The 16,914-nt window shown below is 48.5% G+C and overlaps 2 protein-coding genes across 2 annotated transcripts; one reads left to right on the forward strand and one right to left on the reverse strand.

The window, feature by feature from the left end:
- Positions 1 to 6,003, reverse strand: SRSF3 (serine and arginine rich splicing factor 3). The gene is made up of 6 exons (XM_061442568.1): positions 5,845 to 6,003; positions 4,837 to 5,044; positions 4,173 to 4,307; positions 1,951 to 1,989; positions 1,099 to 1,185; positions 1 to 850 (listed from the first exon to the last, which is right to left on the reverse strand). The coding sequence occupies exons 2-6, from the start codon at positions 5,040 to 5,042 to the stop codon at positions 823 to 825; spliced, it is 495 nt and encodes a 164-aa protein (XP_061298552.1). The 5' UTR covers positions 5,043 to 5,044; positions 5,845 to 6,003; the 3' UTR covers positions 1 to 822.
- A 7,239-nt stretch (positions 6,004 to 13,242) lies between these two features.
- On the forward strand, positions 13,243 to 16,609 carry LOC133263014 (parathyroid hormone 4-like). Its single transcript, XM_061442573.1, has 3 exons — positions 13,243 to 13,292; positions 14,822 to 14,993; positions 15,839 to 16,609. Exons 2-3 carry the CDS (start codon positions 14,905 to 14,907, stop codon positions 16,239 to 16,241), a joined length of 492 nt encoding a protein of 163 aa, XP_061298557.1. The 5' UTR covers positions 13,243 to 13,292; positions 14,822 to 14,904; the 3' UTR covers positions 16,242 to 16,609.
- The last annotated feature ends 305 nt before the right edge of the window (positions 16,610 to 16,914 follow it).

A 16,914-nucleotide genomic window follows, 5' to 3' on the forward strand; every position in this document is an offset into this window, starting at 1 on the left:
TTGTAACCAAAACTTTAATCCCAAGGATCTCACAAAAGACATTTTACAAGTGACATGAAAATTCTTGTACAGTAAAGAAATGTTTAAATCATAGCTTTCCCAATGTACCATTACACACCCAAGACATCCACTCCAGTTGTCAGTTCTGCTGTGTATTTGGTCTGTTCAGAGGTTCTGGAATAGATGGGCAATCAGCAATCACCTAGTTGAGTACTCTGACATAAAGTACAAAGTCAACTGACCCTACGGCTACAAGTTTATATTTCACAGCATATAAAGCAGCTCTGTTCCAGGTAATGGAAGTCAGAACCAGAGCTCTGGATACAGCTGCAGCTCCGTCATTCCCTCCACACACTCCCCGCTCCTGACTGTTTGACAACTCTCCTATGAAGCATCTACATCTTTTTCAGCACAGACAGACACCGCTCCCGGCCACACTCACACAGTGAACACCTCTTCCTTGCCCCCCTCCTCCCAAGAGCTGAACCCTAGCACAACCCCCACCCAGCACATCAAGACCTGAAGCATTCTTCTACCCACGCAACACACACTGCCTAGACTCGGCACAAGCACACCCCATGTGTAATGGTACATTGTAAAGGGCGTATTACAAATCATATGATCTGCTCAGAACCATATACAGATTCACATCTTTACATTTGCCACCTGTTACAAGATACAAGGAACAAAGCGAGTTCAACAGCTAAAACATTTTAAAAATGCACCAAGCTTTATGAAGTTTCAAAACAAAACAATGTTCTGTACATACTCCTCCTGGCCTCAGATCTAAGGGCTTCCTGTACACAGCTCCTTCTCACAGTCTTATTTCCTCTCGTTTGACCTGGAACGACTGTAGGAGAGGAGACATGTTAGTGCCCAGGTGCTGAGAGCAGCAGTTTGCTTTGAAGCCCCCAACCCAAATTGGAGGAGGACATTTACGCATTTCAAAATATCCTTTGCTTAATAAAACTGAGTCTTCGAGGTGATGAACCTCCTAAGATACTGTAGATGATTCTCCACCACAACCTTCTCCAGTAGTCCCAAGACACGGAAGCATGCATTTTCCATATTAAATAGCCATTATAAGACTCATCCTACCTGCGAGACCTGGAAAAGGAACGAGAGGGCTTGTGGTTCCTCTCCCGTGAGAGTGACCGCTCTCTTCTTCTGTCTCTGGAGAGGGACCTGTTGAAGATTACAATGCAAAATGACTACCCCATCAAAGCAAAGCTGAATTACCAAGAGCAGCTTCCCTTCAGTAAGTGAAGGGTTTGAGTAGTTAAAACTTCTTAAAAACCCTTCTGACTACTCAACCAGAGAAACCTGTTGAAGGTGATGCTATCTGCCTTCAGGTTTGAATAATCAGCTTCAGCATCAACTCCTCTGCAGCAGCCTGTTCAGAGTGTGACTGTGAGCACAGGCACCTCTGCTAACATGCTGTGACCATAGCATGTACACAGCAATGACACATCCTGTACAGCAATGCTCCTCCTATGCTACAGGAATTTAGGAAGCTGCAGAGACCCCAGTGCGACACCATGTTACACCACTGTCACCTAACAGCCTGCAGTGTGACAGCAGAACAAGCTCCTTGCATTCAGCATCACCTGCACTTGCTGCTGCATCTGGCAGCAGCAGCACACCGACAGAGAAACTGATGAACTGGCAGGAGCTTTGGACAGCTACAGAACTCACTGGTTCCATTCTCTACATCCTTCCACTGACAACCCCTGTGTGGAATACACTCAGGAGAAAATTAACTCCATCCCAGCCCTGGAATCACAAGTAGCTGTGTAAATATATTAACTCCACACAGCAACATGACAGAAGCAAACCCAGTCCCTCTCCCCTCACCAAATCACCGTGCCAGCCCACGTGTTAGACTGGTTGGGTTTCTCTTTTTAAACCTCCCAGATGAAGCAGCCCATGCTGGAATTAGCTGATGCGTACCTGCTGCGGCTACGAGAGAAGCTTCTCCTTCGTGGTGATCTAGAACCAGAAAAAGAAATGTGAGGCTTTTGATCACCTTTTTTAGCATTAATGGGGTGAGGCATTTCCCAACTTGTCAAACTCCCTGTTGGGCCCAGGGAACGTGCCAAGAAAAACTGGCATCCATCATCCAGTAAAAGGCATGGAAAGATTAGGCAGTAAACCAAAGCTCAGTGTGAACAGCACGTTTCCAACCAGGAATTCACTTTTAACTAAAGAATGCTTCAGAGCAGAGTTGTCCACTGCAACACTTCCCATTTCAACTAAATACACTGCCCAGAACACCACACCAAAGTCCCACGAGTGGTTCCAAACAAAAATAGATAGCACAGAGCAAATGTTTTGGAACCCATGCAAGCCAAAAAGGTCCAGAACTAGACACAAGAGATATCAAGTGGGAAAAAAAAAAGTGAAAATGCGCTCAGGGTCAATACTGATAATGCCATTAAGTGCTACATTAGAACTGCATATTTGTGATTGTCATTTTTAATGCCATCGAGTGTGTTTAGACTATTTTTTAATAATAAAAAAAAGAAATAAAAAAAATAACCTTAGCTTGGCCCAGTTCATCCCAAAAAGTCATTGTTTTAAGTTTTGAAAACTGTTAGTAAAACCATTTAAAGGTGATAGGATTTTTGTCTGGCAAGGAAAAGCTAGGTTGGTTAGAGCCTTATTACAAATTTAGTTTGGCATCTCACATGCAAATATACTGGTTTGTACGTTATTCACAGTGCAAGAGCTTCCATATCACCCTTAAAAGTTTTCTCAAGCAACATATGTACGTTACCACTCAATTATGCACAGCCAGCCTTTGATTGAGAAAAGTAATTACTTATAAGCCGCTTACTCCTTATTTTAACCAGCAGTAAACTGTATAAGCAGGAAAAACTTACTAGTTTTTGGTTTCAACAAGCTAGAAATGGTGAGGTGAGGCTGCCGGACTGACTGCCAAGAAGAATTTGCTGAAAAGGTTTTGCCAGATGTTGCGTTGTATTTAGTTGGTTGGCGGAGGGGGTGTTGTGGATTTTTCCTGCTTTTTTGTTAGCCGAAGGCTGCTGCTGTAGTTGTTGTGAAGACATTTGGTAAATAAACAGCTGAGCTGATTGGCCGGGAATTGGGTGGGCGGTCGAGGTGGCTGCTGCCGATTTGGTTAAGGTTGGAGAGAAGGCTGAGAGAAAACAGCATGCTCGGGAACCAAAGGGCGGTGCAACCTGACGACTGGCCATGCCTGGGTCATGTGAAACGACACCAGCCAAGCTGCATGGGGCGCGCTGGTCACATGACGCTGAAAGGGCTAGTTGACTGGCTAATGCAGACTCAGAGGGTGGTGAGAAGAGACATGATGGTGACTCTGTAACGGGTTCATTTTTATTAATAGATGGACCAAAAAAAGCATAAAAAAAATGAAAAACAAGCCATCAGTACAACCATCTAGTAGCTAACAAATACTCCTAACGTGTTATTTTTTCTTTTTAAACAGCTCCAAACCCTGACTTGGGAGGACTTCACTCACCTGCAACAGGTAAATTCAGTCCTGCAAAAACCACCTTGCAGTCTTACACCACCAGACAAGGTAGTCTGGGTCCAAGAACAGGTCAGTTCCCAAAAATCCTGCTATATTTTAGAGCTGGGTTTGTAGGCCTCAAGTGACAGGATGGTCACATGAAGTTTTAATTGCAAACTACCACTAAAGTGTAAAGATTCAAGATGTTTAGAGCAACTGTTGTTACTTGATCTATTATTAAACAGCTGCCTACTTGGAAAGGATTTAAATTGCACAAACAAAGCAGAGAAACAACATCTGTATGGAAATGCTAAGCTGCTGTATGTCATGTTTTGCTATTATGGAATAAAGGAAAGGAACAGCCTAAGTTGAAGTATGGGGAAGAAAGGGAAAGTGTGACTAGAAGATGAGCAGATTTTAGGAGAAACGAGGATAAATCCAGGACAGAGGGCGCTGACTACCAACTTGCACAGTGACCTACGGACAAAAGCCAACATTCAACACAAGTTCACCTCCATTTTGTGGGGGCTTGGGGTTTTCTTTTAAGCATTTGCCATCTCCAAATTGGGATCAGATAGAGGAACGTTATCCATCAACATGCTTTTAAAAAAGCCTGCTTCTAGGATGCTACGTGGTAACAGTGCCAACAGCTCTATGAGTGTACTGTGCCCCCGGGTACCTGCGGCGGGGAGGAGGACTCCTTCTGCGGTAGTCGTCTCGAGGACGCCGGCCCCAGGATGGGGGTGGACCACGGTTCCGACTCCGCTTCTCACCGTTGGAGAGCTCCACTCTGACACGACACCCACAGAGGGTTCTGGGAAGAGAGATTGACATCCATTAGCATTGCCAGGGAGAAGGCTGCGGCCAGAGGGAACCTAGGGAATGGAGAGAGAAAAAAAGGAACAGGCAAGCACACAGCACTTTGTATGTGTATTAGCCAAAGCACACAGTATTTAGTCTAAAAGTGTTATCTCCAGCATGACAGACAAAGGGTTTGGTCACTTCTAGAGCTTGCCATGCTGTTAAAGCAGGCACAGGAACCACAGGGAAGGTCCCTGATCAGCTTTGCCTCTTTATAGTAAGACCATCCTTAAATTAACTAACACACACCAGGAGGCCTAAGTCACATCTAACTTGGGATTCCAGCTTCAAAATGTAAAACTAACTGTTCCAATGCTATTCCTGCACTATTAAGACTACCCTTATTATCACCACATGCATAAATACTGCGTAACAAGTGTGTCAGGCCTTATTTTTGCTACTTGAAGCTTCCTAATTTAAACTGTCACTAAACCCAATCTTATTTTCACTGGGCAAGCCAAACAGTCAAGAAGCACATTTACCTTCCATCTAGTTCTCTTACTGCATCAGCTGCATCTCGTGGATCCTCAAACTCCACAAAAGCAAAGCCAGGAGGATTTCTTGCCACCCATACACTGCGCAGTGGTCCATAGTAGCCAAAAGCTCGCTCTAGTTCAGTTTTGTTGCCATTGTTTCCAAGGTTACCCACATAAACCTTGCAGTCCAGCGGACAAGAGTCACGATGCATCGCTAGGATGAAAGCAAAATATAAGTTCATGCACTTTTAACACACACCATATGTTTATTCACTTACAAGAAAAGTATTTCTTTTGGTTGCTTTTCTTACAAACTTCCAACAAAAGTATGGTCGGATGACAGAAATGCTGTGAAGAAGGGGGGAAGGGTTGCGGGGGGGAGAAGAATGTTTAAAACCAAAAACCCCTAGCTGCGATACCGTAATCGTGATTAAATTTCAGTACTTCAGAGAATCTGGTTTACTTTCAAGTACTCTATCTTTAAAGGAGTGCTTCTCTCGACCCCTTTCTCCCGCACTACGGGGGGAGGGAGGCGGGCCTGCAGGAGGAGCGCCGCGTGGGAGAAGGGCTCCATTGTTCTCGGAGCCGGATCCGGAGGAAGCTGCACCGGCTGAAGGCAAAAGCAGCGCCATCTCCGGCGGAGCCACGGCGGGAACGGCCGGGGAACCCCTCCAGAGCGTCTCCGCCTCAGCACGGCGGCAGGAAGCAACGCTCCGGCCGAGCGGGAGGAAAGGCTCCACGCCACCCCCGCGGCACGTCCCGCCCCGCCGCACCTCGCCTCGCCTCGGTGGCCACGGAGGAAAAGCAGAGAGCGGGCTCTTCAAGCCGATCCGCGGCCTCCCCGGCCGGCTTCCCTCAGCGCAGCTGCAGCCACCGCCCGCGGCCCGGAGTTACAAAATGGCGGCTGCTCTTTGTTTGCCGCCACCGGGCGCCGCCGCTTCCATCCGGCCCAGGCGGGAACCGAGACCACGGGTGCCGCCTTCCCCCCCCGCCCTCCGAGGTGAAGCTCCTCACCGATGCTAAGAGGGAGGGCGCCCGAAGAGAGCCCGCGCTAAGCTCGCAGCCGACTCGACCCTCACCGAGACTCCCGCTCCGCTTTTCCTCACTGGACAAAATGGCGGCAGGCACCTACCCTGTCCGCCGTTATATACGGGCAGCCCACCTCCCACGTGACGTCATGCGCAGCAAATCAGAGCGCGCCGTTCCCATGATTGACAGCTCGCCTCATCCCGCCCCCCGCCGCTCGGCCCAGGCGGTGGCGGGAGCCGAGGGACCGCTCCTTGCGCCGCGCGTCTGCCTCGGTCCGGAGCATCCCTCGGGTCATGGAATGAGCCAGGAATGAGCCAGGAATGAGCCAGGCTGCGAAAGCCCTTCAAGCTCATCCAGTGCAACCATTCCCAGCACTGCCAAGGCCACCCCTAACCCATGGCACTGAGGCCTCGTCTCCACGCTGTGTGAACACTTGCAGGGACGGTGACTGCAGCCCTGCCCTGGGCAGCCTGTTCCAATCCCTGAGCACCCTCTGGGGCAGGAATTGTTCCTCAGCTCCATCTAAACCTGCCCTGGGGCAGCTTGAGGCCGTTTCCTCTTGTCCCATCCCTTGCTCCTTGGGAGCAGAGCCCAGCCCCTCCTGGCTCCATCCTCCTCTCAGGCACTTGTAGGCAGCCATCAGGTCCCCCCTGAGCCTTCTCTTCTCCAGCCTGAACCCCCCAGGTCCCTCAGCCCTTCCCCATCACACTTGTGCTCCAGGCCCTGCACCAGCTCCGCTGCCTTCTCTGGGGAATAACTTGCTCCAGAGGGGTTGCCTTGGATAACAAACCCCTGGTTTGTGTTATCAGGTCATAGTGATACCGGGAAATAAAAGGTTAACATTGTGCCTGCTTGTTTAAGCAGTTGCTGTGCTTGGTGAAGCAGAACCGTAGGAGTCAAAGTTGCTAGAACGGTGAAGCAGAATTGTAGGAGTTACAGCTGCTAGGGAGAATTGTAGTAGATAAGATTCATAAAACTTAACATTGAAGACATTCTTGTTCAAACAGTATCCATAGAAAGCAAAGGAACAAAAGATAGCCAGAGTAACATCTGCAAACTTGACAAGTTTCTGCTTTAAGGTACATAAAACCAGTTTGTACCAAACCTGAGGTTTGGACAGGAGCCGAAACCCCATTGAGTCTGCCTGAAAGCAAGAGGTTACTCGCGGTGATGAAGAGGAGCTACAGGCCTTCATCCTCATGACCCCCTAAGGACCACTACGAGGCACTGCGCAGGCGCACCAATGGGACGAATGCCAGAAAACTAATTATAATACTAGATGGGAATAGGTTTTGCATATGTATTAGGCGTGAAGCAATCTCATGTTTAGGTAGTCATTATAGGTAATATAAATGAACTGAGTGGCAAAGGAAAGGTGTGCATGCTTTTGGAGGAGCTATCCCCCATGCACCTCAGCGCTGAATAAAGCATACCTACTTTACAACTGTAAGAAGTTGTGGAGTCAACCCACGTATCAATAGGAGAAACTCACCCAGGGCTGTTGCTGCAATAACTTTTCCAAATATCACTTCACAGCCTTGTCTGTAGGTTTCACCTTATTGGCTCAGGCCAGAGAAGACAAATTTATCTGGTAGAAGGATGATCAAGAATATACTTGAGTGATATTACATGTGGGGAGGCATTTTGAATACAAACTAATACCCAAGTACTGTATTTTCCAAGCAGGAACTGTGCAGAGGATGGCGTGTCAGTCTACCAAAATTCTACCAGCATGTACATAAAATAACTGGAATCAAACCAACCAGCTGGTATCATTCATGGAAATTTGCCAAAACCTTTTGCAGCATCCCTTATTTATAAGAGCCTCTTCTCAGCAAAATCCTCCCAGGAATCAAAATTGGCCAAGAGACAAAGAAACAACAAGGATTTTGAGTGTTGCTCTGAAGCAGCCTTATGTGTATGGTTAGGTGACAGTTACCTGCTTTTCATTAAAGAAATCGAATGCATTGTAATGGAAATCAGCTGACAGTCAATTTCCTGAGGCAGCACAAAGGAAACAACTGGAAGCTGAAGTGGGACTTTTCAGCCATTTCACTTCATGTCTTGAAGTGGTGATTTCCCATCCTCACCTCCCTCCTCCATTGGGGTTTGCGCCGTGGACTGGACCCTGTCTCACACCACATAATGTACAAACATGCTTTAAGTTTTGCAATAATGAATATTAACTAAAACAAAACCAAACCACACCAAACGTGAGTTAGAGAGCAACAAGCACATCACCCAAACGCCATCCGTTTTCACTTGGCATGTCACCATGACAAAAGGCAGAGGCCAGATTGGAGGCAGCTGTATTCAGCCAAAACCCCACGCCCTATTTCCACAGCTGGTTTTAGGCTGCCCTGACACGGCCACACAGCACTGGAGTAATTCAGAACTCAGCATTTGGATTGTGCTCCCAAAGATGATACCCTGAAACAGCCCTGAGCAGCATTCTATACATGTACACATACACACGTCAAAGCTCCATTCAGTTACATCACTTTCTTCCTCATTCCAAATTTATGGTGTATATCTCTTCCTTTTGCAGAAGAAAATGCCATTCATGTCCAACATCTATAAGATGTACAGAGCTTTTACATTTATCCCTCCATCAAAGGAAGGAGAGATCACTGACCTTAAAACCACAACCAGACCTACTCCAAACGGGTAAGCCAAGCCTAGGCTGAAGAGGCACCTGATGCCTCACAGTTACAGAGAAGCACAGTCACTATAACACAGCCAGACCTGAATCCATGACCAGACTGACAAGAAATACAGTGTTACAGTCAAGCTGCTATCACTGATCCAGAGATTTAAATCTCACATAACAAAATGAACATACTCCAGCCATTATGATCTGGAAGAAACCTCAGCTGTGTGAGCCAAATTTAAGGGATGCTTCAGGAGACAGCCAGTGTTTACTAAAGAACACTTCTGTCAGCAAAGAAGTTGCTCTCAAGCAAAACAAGACATTAGCAAAAATACTTATTTACCGACAGGACTCTATCTACAGAAAGGGCTTTTGCTTGGAAGTGTCATTACAGGAGCACAACAGGACTGGTCTGAAGGGACAGGCATTTTCTTCACTCAGACAAGTGCCTGCACGCAGTCGTACCTCAGCTGGCTGCTTGGGACGTTCGTGTGGATTCAGCCCATTTTCACATCCTGCCAACAGGCGAATCTTGATGAAGGCTATTTTCTGAAGAAACAGTGACTTAATCTTACAATATATCACCACCAGTTTGTGTAAGCTTGTTCTCACCATGAGTACTCTTCTGTTTACAGGGTACAAGTCCTGTTCCTTATTCCCTCACTATTAAAATACATACATTTTTGCACTGTGACAGCCTTCAGCTCAGCCTCAAACCTTAAATAAAGGGAAACAGCAGAGTGTAGCTTATATATGATAGACCTAAACTGAGACACGGTCTGCATCCAGCACAGGGGCACAGCATGTCTCTGAGACTCAGCACTGGGGATTAGCTAGCACAAAGTCCATTTGCTTCAAGGACAGACACGTCATTTGGTGACTCTTAGTTCCTCAGCAGTCATCCCCACCTTTCCATGTGTGAGCCTTCCGCTGTTGTTGGGGTCCCACCTCTGCCACATCTACGGGCTGGGTGTCGATCACCACCTTTGCACGGTGGCAGACTGAGCAGGCTCTCCTCAGGACCAGTACACCACTTGCTGGCACTACAGAGACATAAGAAATCCAAACCAGACATTGGTGAGTTTGGTCCCTTAGGAAACACCTTCTTAGTCCTACAGACATTAGCAAGTGGGCATCCCCTCTAATACAGCCTGGGGACAAGAGAGCTGATCCACAGGTAACCTCAGGGCTCCCTGGCTGCTCAGGCAGGATTCAGGGCTGCCCCAACTCACCTGGCATTAGCACCTACCTGCTCACTTGGCCCCTGGCCAGCAAACCCAGGTTTGGGTGCTGGATGGCAGCATTCCCCTCTCATTCTCCCCAGAGAGCTCCTTTGTGAGGGGCAGCCCCAGGACCCTGGAAGATGCCTCTCCTTGTACTTCGGTTTGCTTTTAGAATCACAGAACGGTTAGTGTTGGAAAGGACCTTAAACCCATTCTGGTTCTGCTCAGTTGAGGTTCTCAGCATGGTGCTCCAGCCATGCTGCAACACCGTGGACCCAGGGGTAAGCTCAGAGAGCCCTGTGGGGGTTACAGCAGCAGCACAAAGGGACTTGAGGATTTGTCTCAGCTTCACCCGAATTTGTTTTGCATGCAGAAAATATTCGGGACGCTATTTTGGGAAGGGAAGGGTCAGCACCAGGCTTAGCTCCAGGGCTGGCTCTGCAGGACAGAGCCCCTTCCCCTCACTGCTGTGTTCAGGTAGAGCTCAGGCAAATCTGCCTTGGAATAAGAAAATGGAAAATTACCACCGAGCCTGACTCACTGCTGTGCAGCTGATTCTAATCCCCAGGCAGACGGGAGTTCTCTCTGGGATGATGCAGTATGGAGTGGATTAGGGCAGGATTTAAAGCTGCCCATGCAGCCCTGCACAGCATCACACAACAGTGGTTTCTTATATCTCTGCACTGCGTGCGACTGCCCCCCCAGCATTAAGGTGCTGCTACAAGGGCACCCAGACCGAGCGGAGACCGGCAGCCCGCTCTTTAGGAGCTGAATTTCAGCTCTCTCAATGGTTACCGAGGCGCTTGTGCTGCTCCTTCCTCCCGGGGCGGGGCCGGTGAGACCCCGCATTGACACGGGGGCAGCGATGCAAAAAGCCCTGCTGGGCTCCGGGTGTGCTGCGAGGGGCCGCTTCCCCTCCCCGCATCAGGGAGGCCAGGACGGGAGCACCCGCTGAGCTGCCCGGGGGAGCTCCGTTTGCCGTCCCGGTGCGGTCAAACCGCTTCCTCCGCGCAGGGCGGGAGGGTTTGGGCTGAGAGAAAAGGAACCCGACAACAACAAAGCCCATTTGTACACGAGGGAAGCGCGGAGCCTTCTGCAGCCCCCGCGCCCGTTACTGGTGAGGAACGGAGAAGAGCACGTGGAAAACAAGCATCCGATCCGGGGGTCCGTGCCCCCGCAGGCAGGAGCCCGCTGATGCGGCACAGTCTGGTTAATGAAGTTTTCAAACCCGAGGGAAAAGGATCCCCTGGCCCCAACGAGGCTGTTTGCACTCTGGCTTTGTGCACATTGGCTTTGCTTTCTGCGCCCTCCCCCTATTCCTTCTTCCCCCTCAACGGGGCCTCCGGGCTTTCTCTTCCCTTTTCATGGTCTGCAGCAAGCCCCATTCCCTTCCTCCCCCACCTGGCTCCCAGGGGAAGAGGCCTGGAAACAGCAAAACAAAAGAATCACTCACTGGGAAGCGGTGACTGGCACAGCCCTGCCTTGCTCAAACACTCCTGCCTACAGGGGACTGCACAGCAAAGCCACCCTCTGATGCGAAGTGAGGCCTGAAGACCGGGAAAAGCCACAGGGTGGGAGCGAAGGCTTTGGAGCAAGGCTGAAACCATTGGAGGCTCCAAATGTGCTTTGAGGAAAGCCCCAAGGTAACACAGTCCCGACATCCCTGGCACAATGGGCTCTCAGTCTGCTCCACGCTGCTCAGGCTCTCGCAGAGATTCATCTGTACCAGCTAAAAATACCACCTGGAGCTGCTGTTTGTACAGTTTCTTGCTGTGACATTAGCAACGTTCCCATAGAGTTGGAAACGTTATCTGCTGCGTGTGTGGCTGTGGGATAAGCTGAGCAATCAACACGGTTTATACTGTCTTTAGAAAACGTTCTTGCTGCTGACTCCAGGCTGTGTGGTGTAGTTGACATGCTGGAGGGAAGGAATGGGATCCAGAGGGACTTTGACAGAGAGATGGGACCATGAGAACTTCATGGAGTTCAAGGCCAAGTGCAAGGTCCTGCCCCTGGGTCAGGGCAATCCCAGGCACAGACTGGATGGAGCAGCCCTGAGGAGAAGGACTTGGGGTGTTGGTCAATGAGAAGCTCCGCAGGGCCCAGCTTCAGTGTGCGCTTGAGACCAGACACACCCCACACCCCCCCCCTTTGTGCTGGGCTGCACCCCCAGAGCATGAGTGGCAGCTCAGGAGGGGATCCTGCCCCTCTGCTGTGCTCTGGGGAGATCCCTCTGCAGCCCTGATCCAGCTCTGGGGCAGCACCACAAGAGGGACGTGGAGCTGTTGGAGCGAGGCCAGAGGAGGCCATGGAGATGCTGCGAGGGCTGGAGCAGCTCTGCTCTGGAGCCAGGCTGAGAGAGCTGGGCTGGGGCAGCCTGGAGAAGAGAAGGCTCCTGAAGGGGAGACCTGAGAGCAGCTCCAGTGCCTGAAGGGGCTGCAGGAAAGCTGGAGAGGGGCTTGGGACAAGGGATGTAGGGACAGGCCAAGGGGAATGGCTTTAACCTGCCCGAGGGGAGACTGAGATGAGCTCTTAGGCAGAAGCTCTTCCCTGTGAGGGTGCTGAGGCGCTGGCACAGGGTGCCCAGAGAAGCTGTGGCTGCCCCATCCCTGGCAGTGTTCAAGGGCAGGTTGGACACAGGGGCTTGGAGCAAGCTGCTCTATGGAAGGGGTCCCTGCCCGTGGCAGGGGTTGGAGCTGGAGGAGCTTTAAGGTCCCTTCAACACAAACCAGGCTGGGATTCTATGAGATATTGCAAATTATGGAAATCAATCTCTGGAGCATCTTCCCTACCATGCTGCTGATGCCCTTAGTCTTTGCACAGATGCTTCTCAAAGATAAATCATAGCTGCAGTACAGCCTCTCCTCACATACACCTCTCAGGGACATGTTACAAAATCACAACCAAGGTTATTTTGACTACTTGCAAGTCCTTGGGTAGGGAGAAATACCCGGTGGAGGAGTGTAAACGAGGCAACGTGGTTTGGCCAGCACAGAATGCGTCAAGTGCCCATTTACAGACCCCATGTCAGTGTCTCTGTTCTGTCAGGAGGCACTCACATCACCGTGGGATTAGTTCTTCCTGCAAAGAAGCCAATAACTGCATATGGTGAAACCCACTGCATGGAGACTCAAAAAGTTCAAGGATGAATTAGACCACATGTTTTGGACACGACTTTGGCCAGTGCTCATTAGTCCTTGCAGATGTAACTAAGAAACCTTGTTTTCATGGGCCAATATTCAGTGTAACTGCAGCGTAACTGCTACCCTGGAAACCAAGATGTGAAGCAGGCCCCTGTTTTACCAGCATTTAATAAATGTCATCTTTAATTGGTAATCTATTTCATTCTCTTTGATGAGTGACACTCCTTAACTCATGTAAGGAAATCAGGAACATTATTTGATCGCTCTGAAATAGCAGGGCTCAAAATAACCTGTCCTCAGGAATATAATCAAAGCAATTTGTTGTCCACAGAAGCTGTGAGAAGGGAAGAGGTTGTGTGGGCACTGTCTGTCTGGACAACGTGCCTGCATTCACGTGGGACTGGGCTGAACAGGAACGTATGGCTGAGACTATGTGAAAGGAATCAGTAGCTTCGGGTAACACTAAATCAGCTTCCCAATCTTTCCCCCAGCCATGACAAATACATTCACTTTCTTTTACTTTGAGAAACAGGAACCAGTCCTCTTTAAGTAGTTCTTAGGCCCAATGGTCCAGCCACATCTTGAGTATCCAAATCCTATTGCAGTTACCTGGTTAGAGATTGTGAAGTGAGCCTCAAGCCTCACACACACACGACATCAGCTCCTGGGGTTTCAAAGCATTTGGCTTTTTGCCTGAGCGTTTGGCAGTTGCTGACTGTATGACTACTGACACTACAGAGCTCATTGGTATTGCTGATTTAGATTCCTCCTGTGCAACTTTAGTGTCCTATGAGTAAGTCCATGAGGACAGCAGGGCAGGGGGATCTCTTATACATAGCACAGACATTTTTCCTGATGAACCCTGCAACAACAGGTTTGAATATGCCTTTTCCATCACCTTGGAGCACAGGAACACTGTGTTAGAATAAAAAGTGCTCACAAGACAACATCCTGGGTTCAGGAGAGACAGCAAAGGAGTAAGAAAATGTCCATAAACGTGTGATCTTTCCCTTAGTCACAACTGAACAGAACATGTCAGAATCCAGGATTTATTCTCGCTGGAGTCAGGGAGCTGTCTCATTTCACTGCCATGAGAGGCAAGGTCTTAGTCACACTGTGCTGTGGAGCTCATGTCTATTGTTTCTGTGGTTTCTGGGCTGCTATAAAAGCAGGTGAAAGGCACTTGGTGTCACTGCAACTGGGAGGTTGTGACAGGACTGGCCAGGAGACAAGTCTGCAGGGCAGAACCTCCCTGTGGGCTCTGCAGGATCACCAGTAAGTAGCTGATGTTACTTTTGGAACTGGAAGATGCTTTTTAATTCATAGCTTACAATAGGAAAGTATCTCTTACCTACTGTGTATCAGCAGGAGTTCTACCTTAGCATAACCTAAAATACCATCCACACACATCTATGTGTGTATTTATGTGTATATGTCTGTATTTAATACAGCTATCTTTACTCAGAACTAATATCCATTTGTTACTTTATATCTAGTTTAATGTGGACATACTGTCCAAGGAAGTGAGAAATTAATGGAGTAAATGTATAGGAACAAGCCAAATTTTTACACCCAGGTGTTTAATTTGCCTTTCTATGCAGTCATTGAGAATTCAGCATTCAAGTGAGTGTAAAGAAAAGCCATTTGAGGAGCAATGCTGATCTTTGTGTTAAATTTCTGCTAAGTTTTTTGTCTTGCCAGTTCTAAATGAAATAATCTCCTTTGCTTGCCAATGGACATGAGTGGGAAATTGAAAGGCAGTACTGGAAAAGGAGAATTAGGACTGTTAGCAAGGAAATGAGAACTATACTGTGAAATCTGCTCATTTTTCACTGGTTTGTGTTACGTATCCACACATCTGATGTTCTGTGAGCTCCTGGGGTGATGTACCGCAGTACAATGCTCCACTTCTACCAGTGCTTCAAGGCTGGACTTCATTTTGTCAGGTGAAAGAAAGACTAGAGAATAAAAGATTTGGATCATACTGTCAGCTTCTTGTCCCGTGGAGCAGGTTTGAAGAAGAGAGAAGATGTTCCTGCCCCAGAGATCTCTGCAAGTGGTTACACTATTGGCAGTTCTTTCTTTTACCTGTTTTGCAACATGTCAAGACACTGCAAAGTAAGTAAGCACTATCATCCTTTTACTTAATACCATTAGAGCTCTGCTTGCCTTTGATTTAATGGGCTGTATCCTGACTGCTCTCATTTAGTCCAGAGTGGAAGAAAATGCTTATGTATTCGATGCAGAAACATTTTACATTGCTCTCCATGCAGTATAAAATTAGACCAACTGCATTTTAGATGTGGAACGCTCACCACGTTTCAGTTGATGCCTTTCAACACAGTGTAACGAACCATGTAAGGCTGCTCAGCACAAGCCATGGGAATGGCACATGCTCAAATTCCATATTTAGGTTCCCATTCCAATGTGAATCTGCAGTGGGAGCCTATAGCTGCAGTTGGGTGTTACCTAAGAAGCCCCAGATCCAGCAATATTTGCATCCTGGAATGAGCCTGTCCTCCTCAGTCAATATATGGCTCAAAGTTTTCGGTATATCCAAAGAAAATAATGAGGTTCCCTGCCCGTGGCAGAGGCTGGAATGAGATGATCTCTAAGGTCCCTTCCAACCCAGCCCATCCTGGGATTCAGCATTTCATGGGCCCCACTGATTCCAGTTAAATTACTCCTGACTTACAGCTCTGGAAGGAAAGAAAACCTGTCCATCCTAGAACGCTGAGGTCACGAAAAGGGAACTTAATTCTGGTATTTAAATCTCTGATCCCAAATTTAGGAAAGACCAAATCTCTAAGGGCCATTTTAAGCCTTCACATCATGGGCAGGCACTACCAGTGCTCCTTCCTCAGCTTGGAAAAGCATCTAAGATTGATGGCTGCAAACCACGTTTGAAATAGGAGCATAGATCTGACTGTGCCTGCTTCCTCAATAACTGTTTCTTGTTTCAGTAAACGAGCAGTGACCGAGCACCAGCTCATGCATGACAAAGGGAGGGAGTTTCAAGGGCTGAAGCGCCTGATGTGGCTCCACAATGCCCTGGGCAGCGTGCACACAGCCAGCAGCAGGGATATTTCCCTTTCAAATGCCATGTGGGATTCACCAAAGAGCCAAGATCCCTCAGATCTCTACAACAGCATCAACAGGGACAAGACTTCAAGCCGGATGAAGCAGCTGCTGGAGCTGATGGAAAAAGAGCAGGGCTTCCCCCCGTTAAAGCAGCTGGATTTGCTGCAGTCTATGAAGAGCCCAAAGGGTAACTGGAACCTGCAAGAGCTTTCCGACCTCCTTCCAGTCAAAGAGCTGGGCGGCGGGAGAGATCCTGGCAGCCAGGCACAGAACTATTCCCACTAGCCTCAATCCTCAGTCTCTCCATCCCTTCAGACGTGTGATGGTGTAGGGAAAGGCTCTGGCATAAAGGTGAATTGCAGAAGAGAAATAAGATCCATGTGTTCCCCTAAGGACCCCGTGATGTTGAGCAGAGACCCTCACAACCACTCAGGTTCCCTCCCTCGCAGGCTGTCCAAGCACTGGGACTGTGATGGGTTGTCATGGACCCGAAATGTCTCCTTCATGGCAGGGCCCTCCCTGATTCCTGTGGCCGCTCTCTGGAGCTCTCGCAGCCCACACACAGCAGGATGTTGGGGTCATTCAGCTGCGTGTTCACCGGCTCTCTTACAGTCTGATGTTCTGAGCCCTGAAGCAGCAGTTGCCCCCTCACATAGACCCTATTTCGCTGCCCTGCTCTGCAGGAATAACACTTATTCTTATAAACTTCTTATACTTTAAGTCCAAAGTTGTTTCTCCCCCTTCTTCTTCAGAATTTAGAACATTTTAAGCCTCTCACCTCTCAGGTTTTTCTTCAGGCCATGAAGTAGAAGTTAGCCATGATTCCCACCTGTCCCAGCCACAGCACCAGACATTCCCCTTGCTCTGCTGGTGGAAGAGATGGAAATCAGCTTCCAGGGTCCCTGTTTGAGCCTTTTGATTCAAGACTTCTTTGTTCATGTGAAATCCTCTTCACAGC

This window comes from Pezoporus flaviventris, unplaced genomic scaffold (genome assembly GCF_033815535.1).
Source record: "Pezoporus flaviventris isolate CSIRO_AGI_PZ_B2104156 unplaced genomic scaffold, CSIRO_AGI_Pfla_v1 ptg000228l, whole genome shotgun sequence".
Taxonomy (NCBI): Eukaryota; Metazoa; Chordata; class Aves; order Psittaciformes; family Psittacidae; genus Pezoporus; species Pezoporus flaviventris.

Bases quoted from the DNA above. Each gene is read 5' to 3' on its own strand.
- LOC133263014 (XM_061442573.1), top strand. From the start codon at position 14,905: ATGTTCCTGCCCCAGAGATCTCTGCAAGTGGTTACACTATTGGCAGTT. The intron at 14,994-15,838 runs GTAAGTAAGCAC...TTCTTGTTTCAG, and splicing joins ACATGTCAAGACACTGCAAA to TAAACGAGCAGTGACCGAGC.
- SRSF3 (XM_061442568.1), bottom strand. From the start codon at position 5,042: ATGCATCGTGACTCTTGTCCGCTGGACTGCAAGGTTTATGTGGGTAAC. The intron at 4,308-4,836 runs GTAAATGTGCTT...CTCTCTTCCCAG, and splicing joins GTAAGAGAACTAGATGGAAG to AACCCTCTGTGGGTGTCGTG. The intron at 851-1,098 runs GTAGGATGAGTC...CCTCTCCTACAG, and splicing joins TCCTTTTCCAGGTCTCGCAG to TCGTTCCAGGTCAAACGAGA.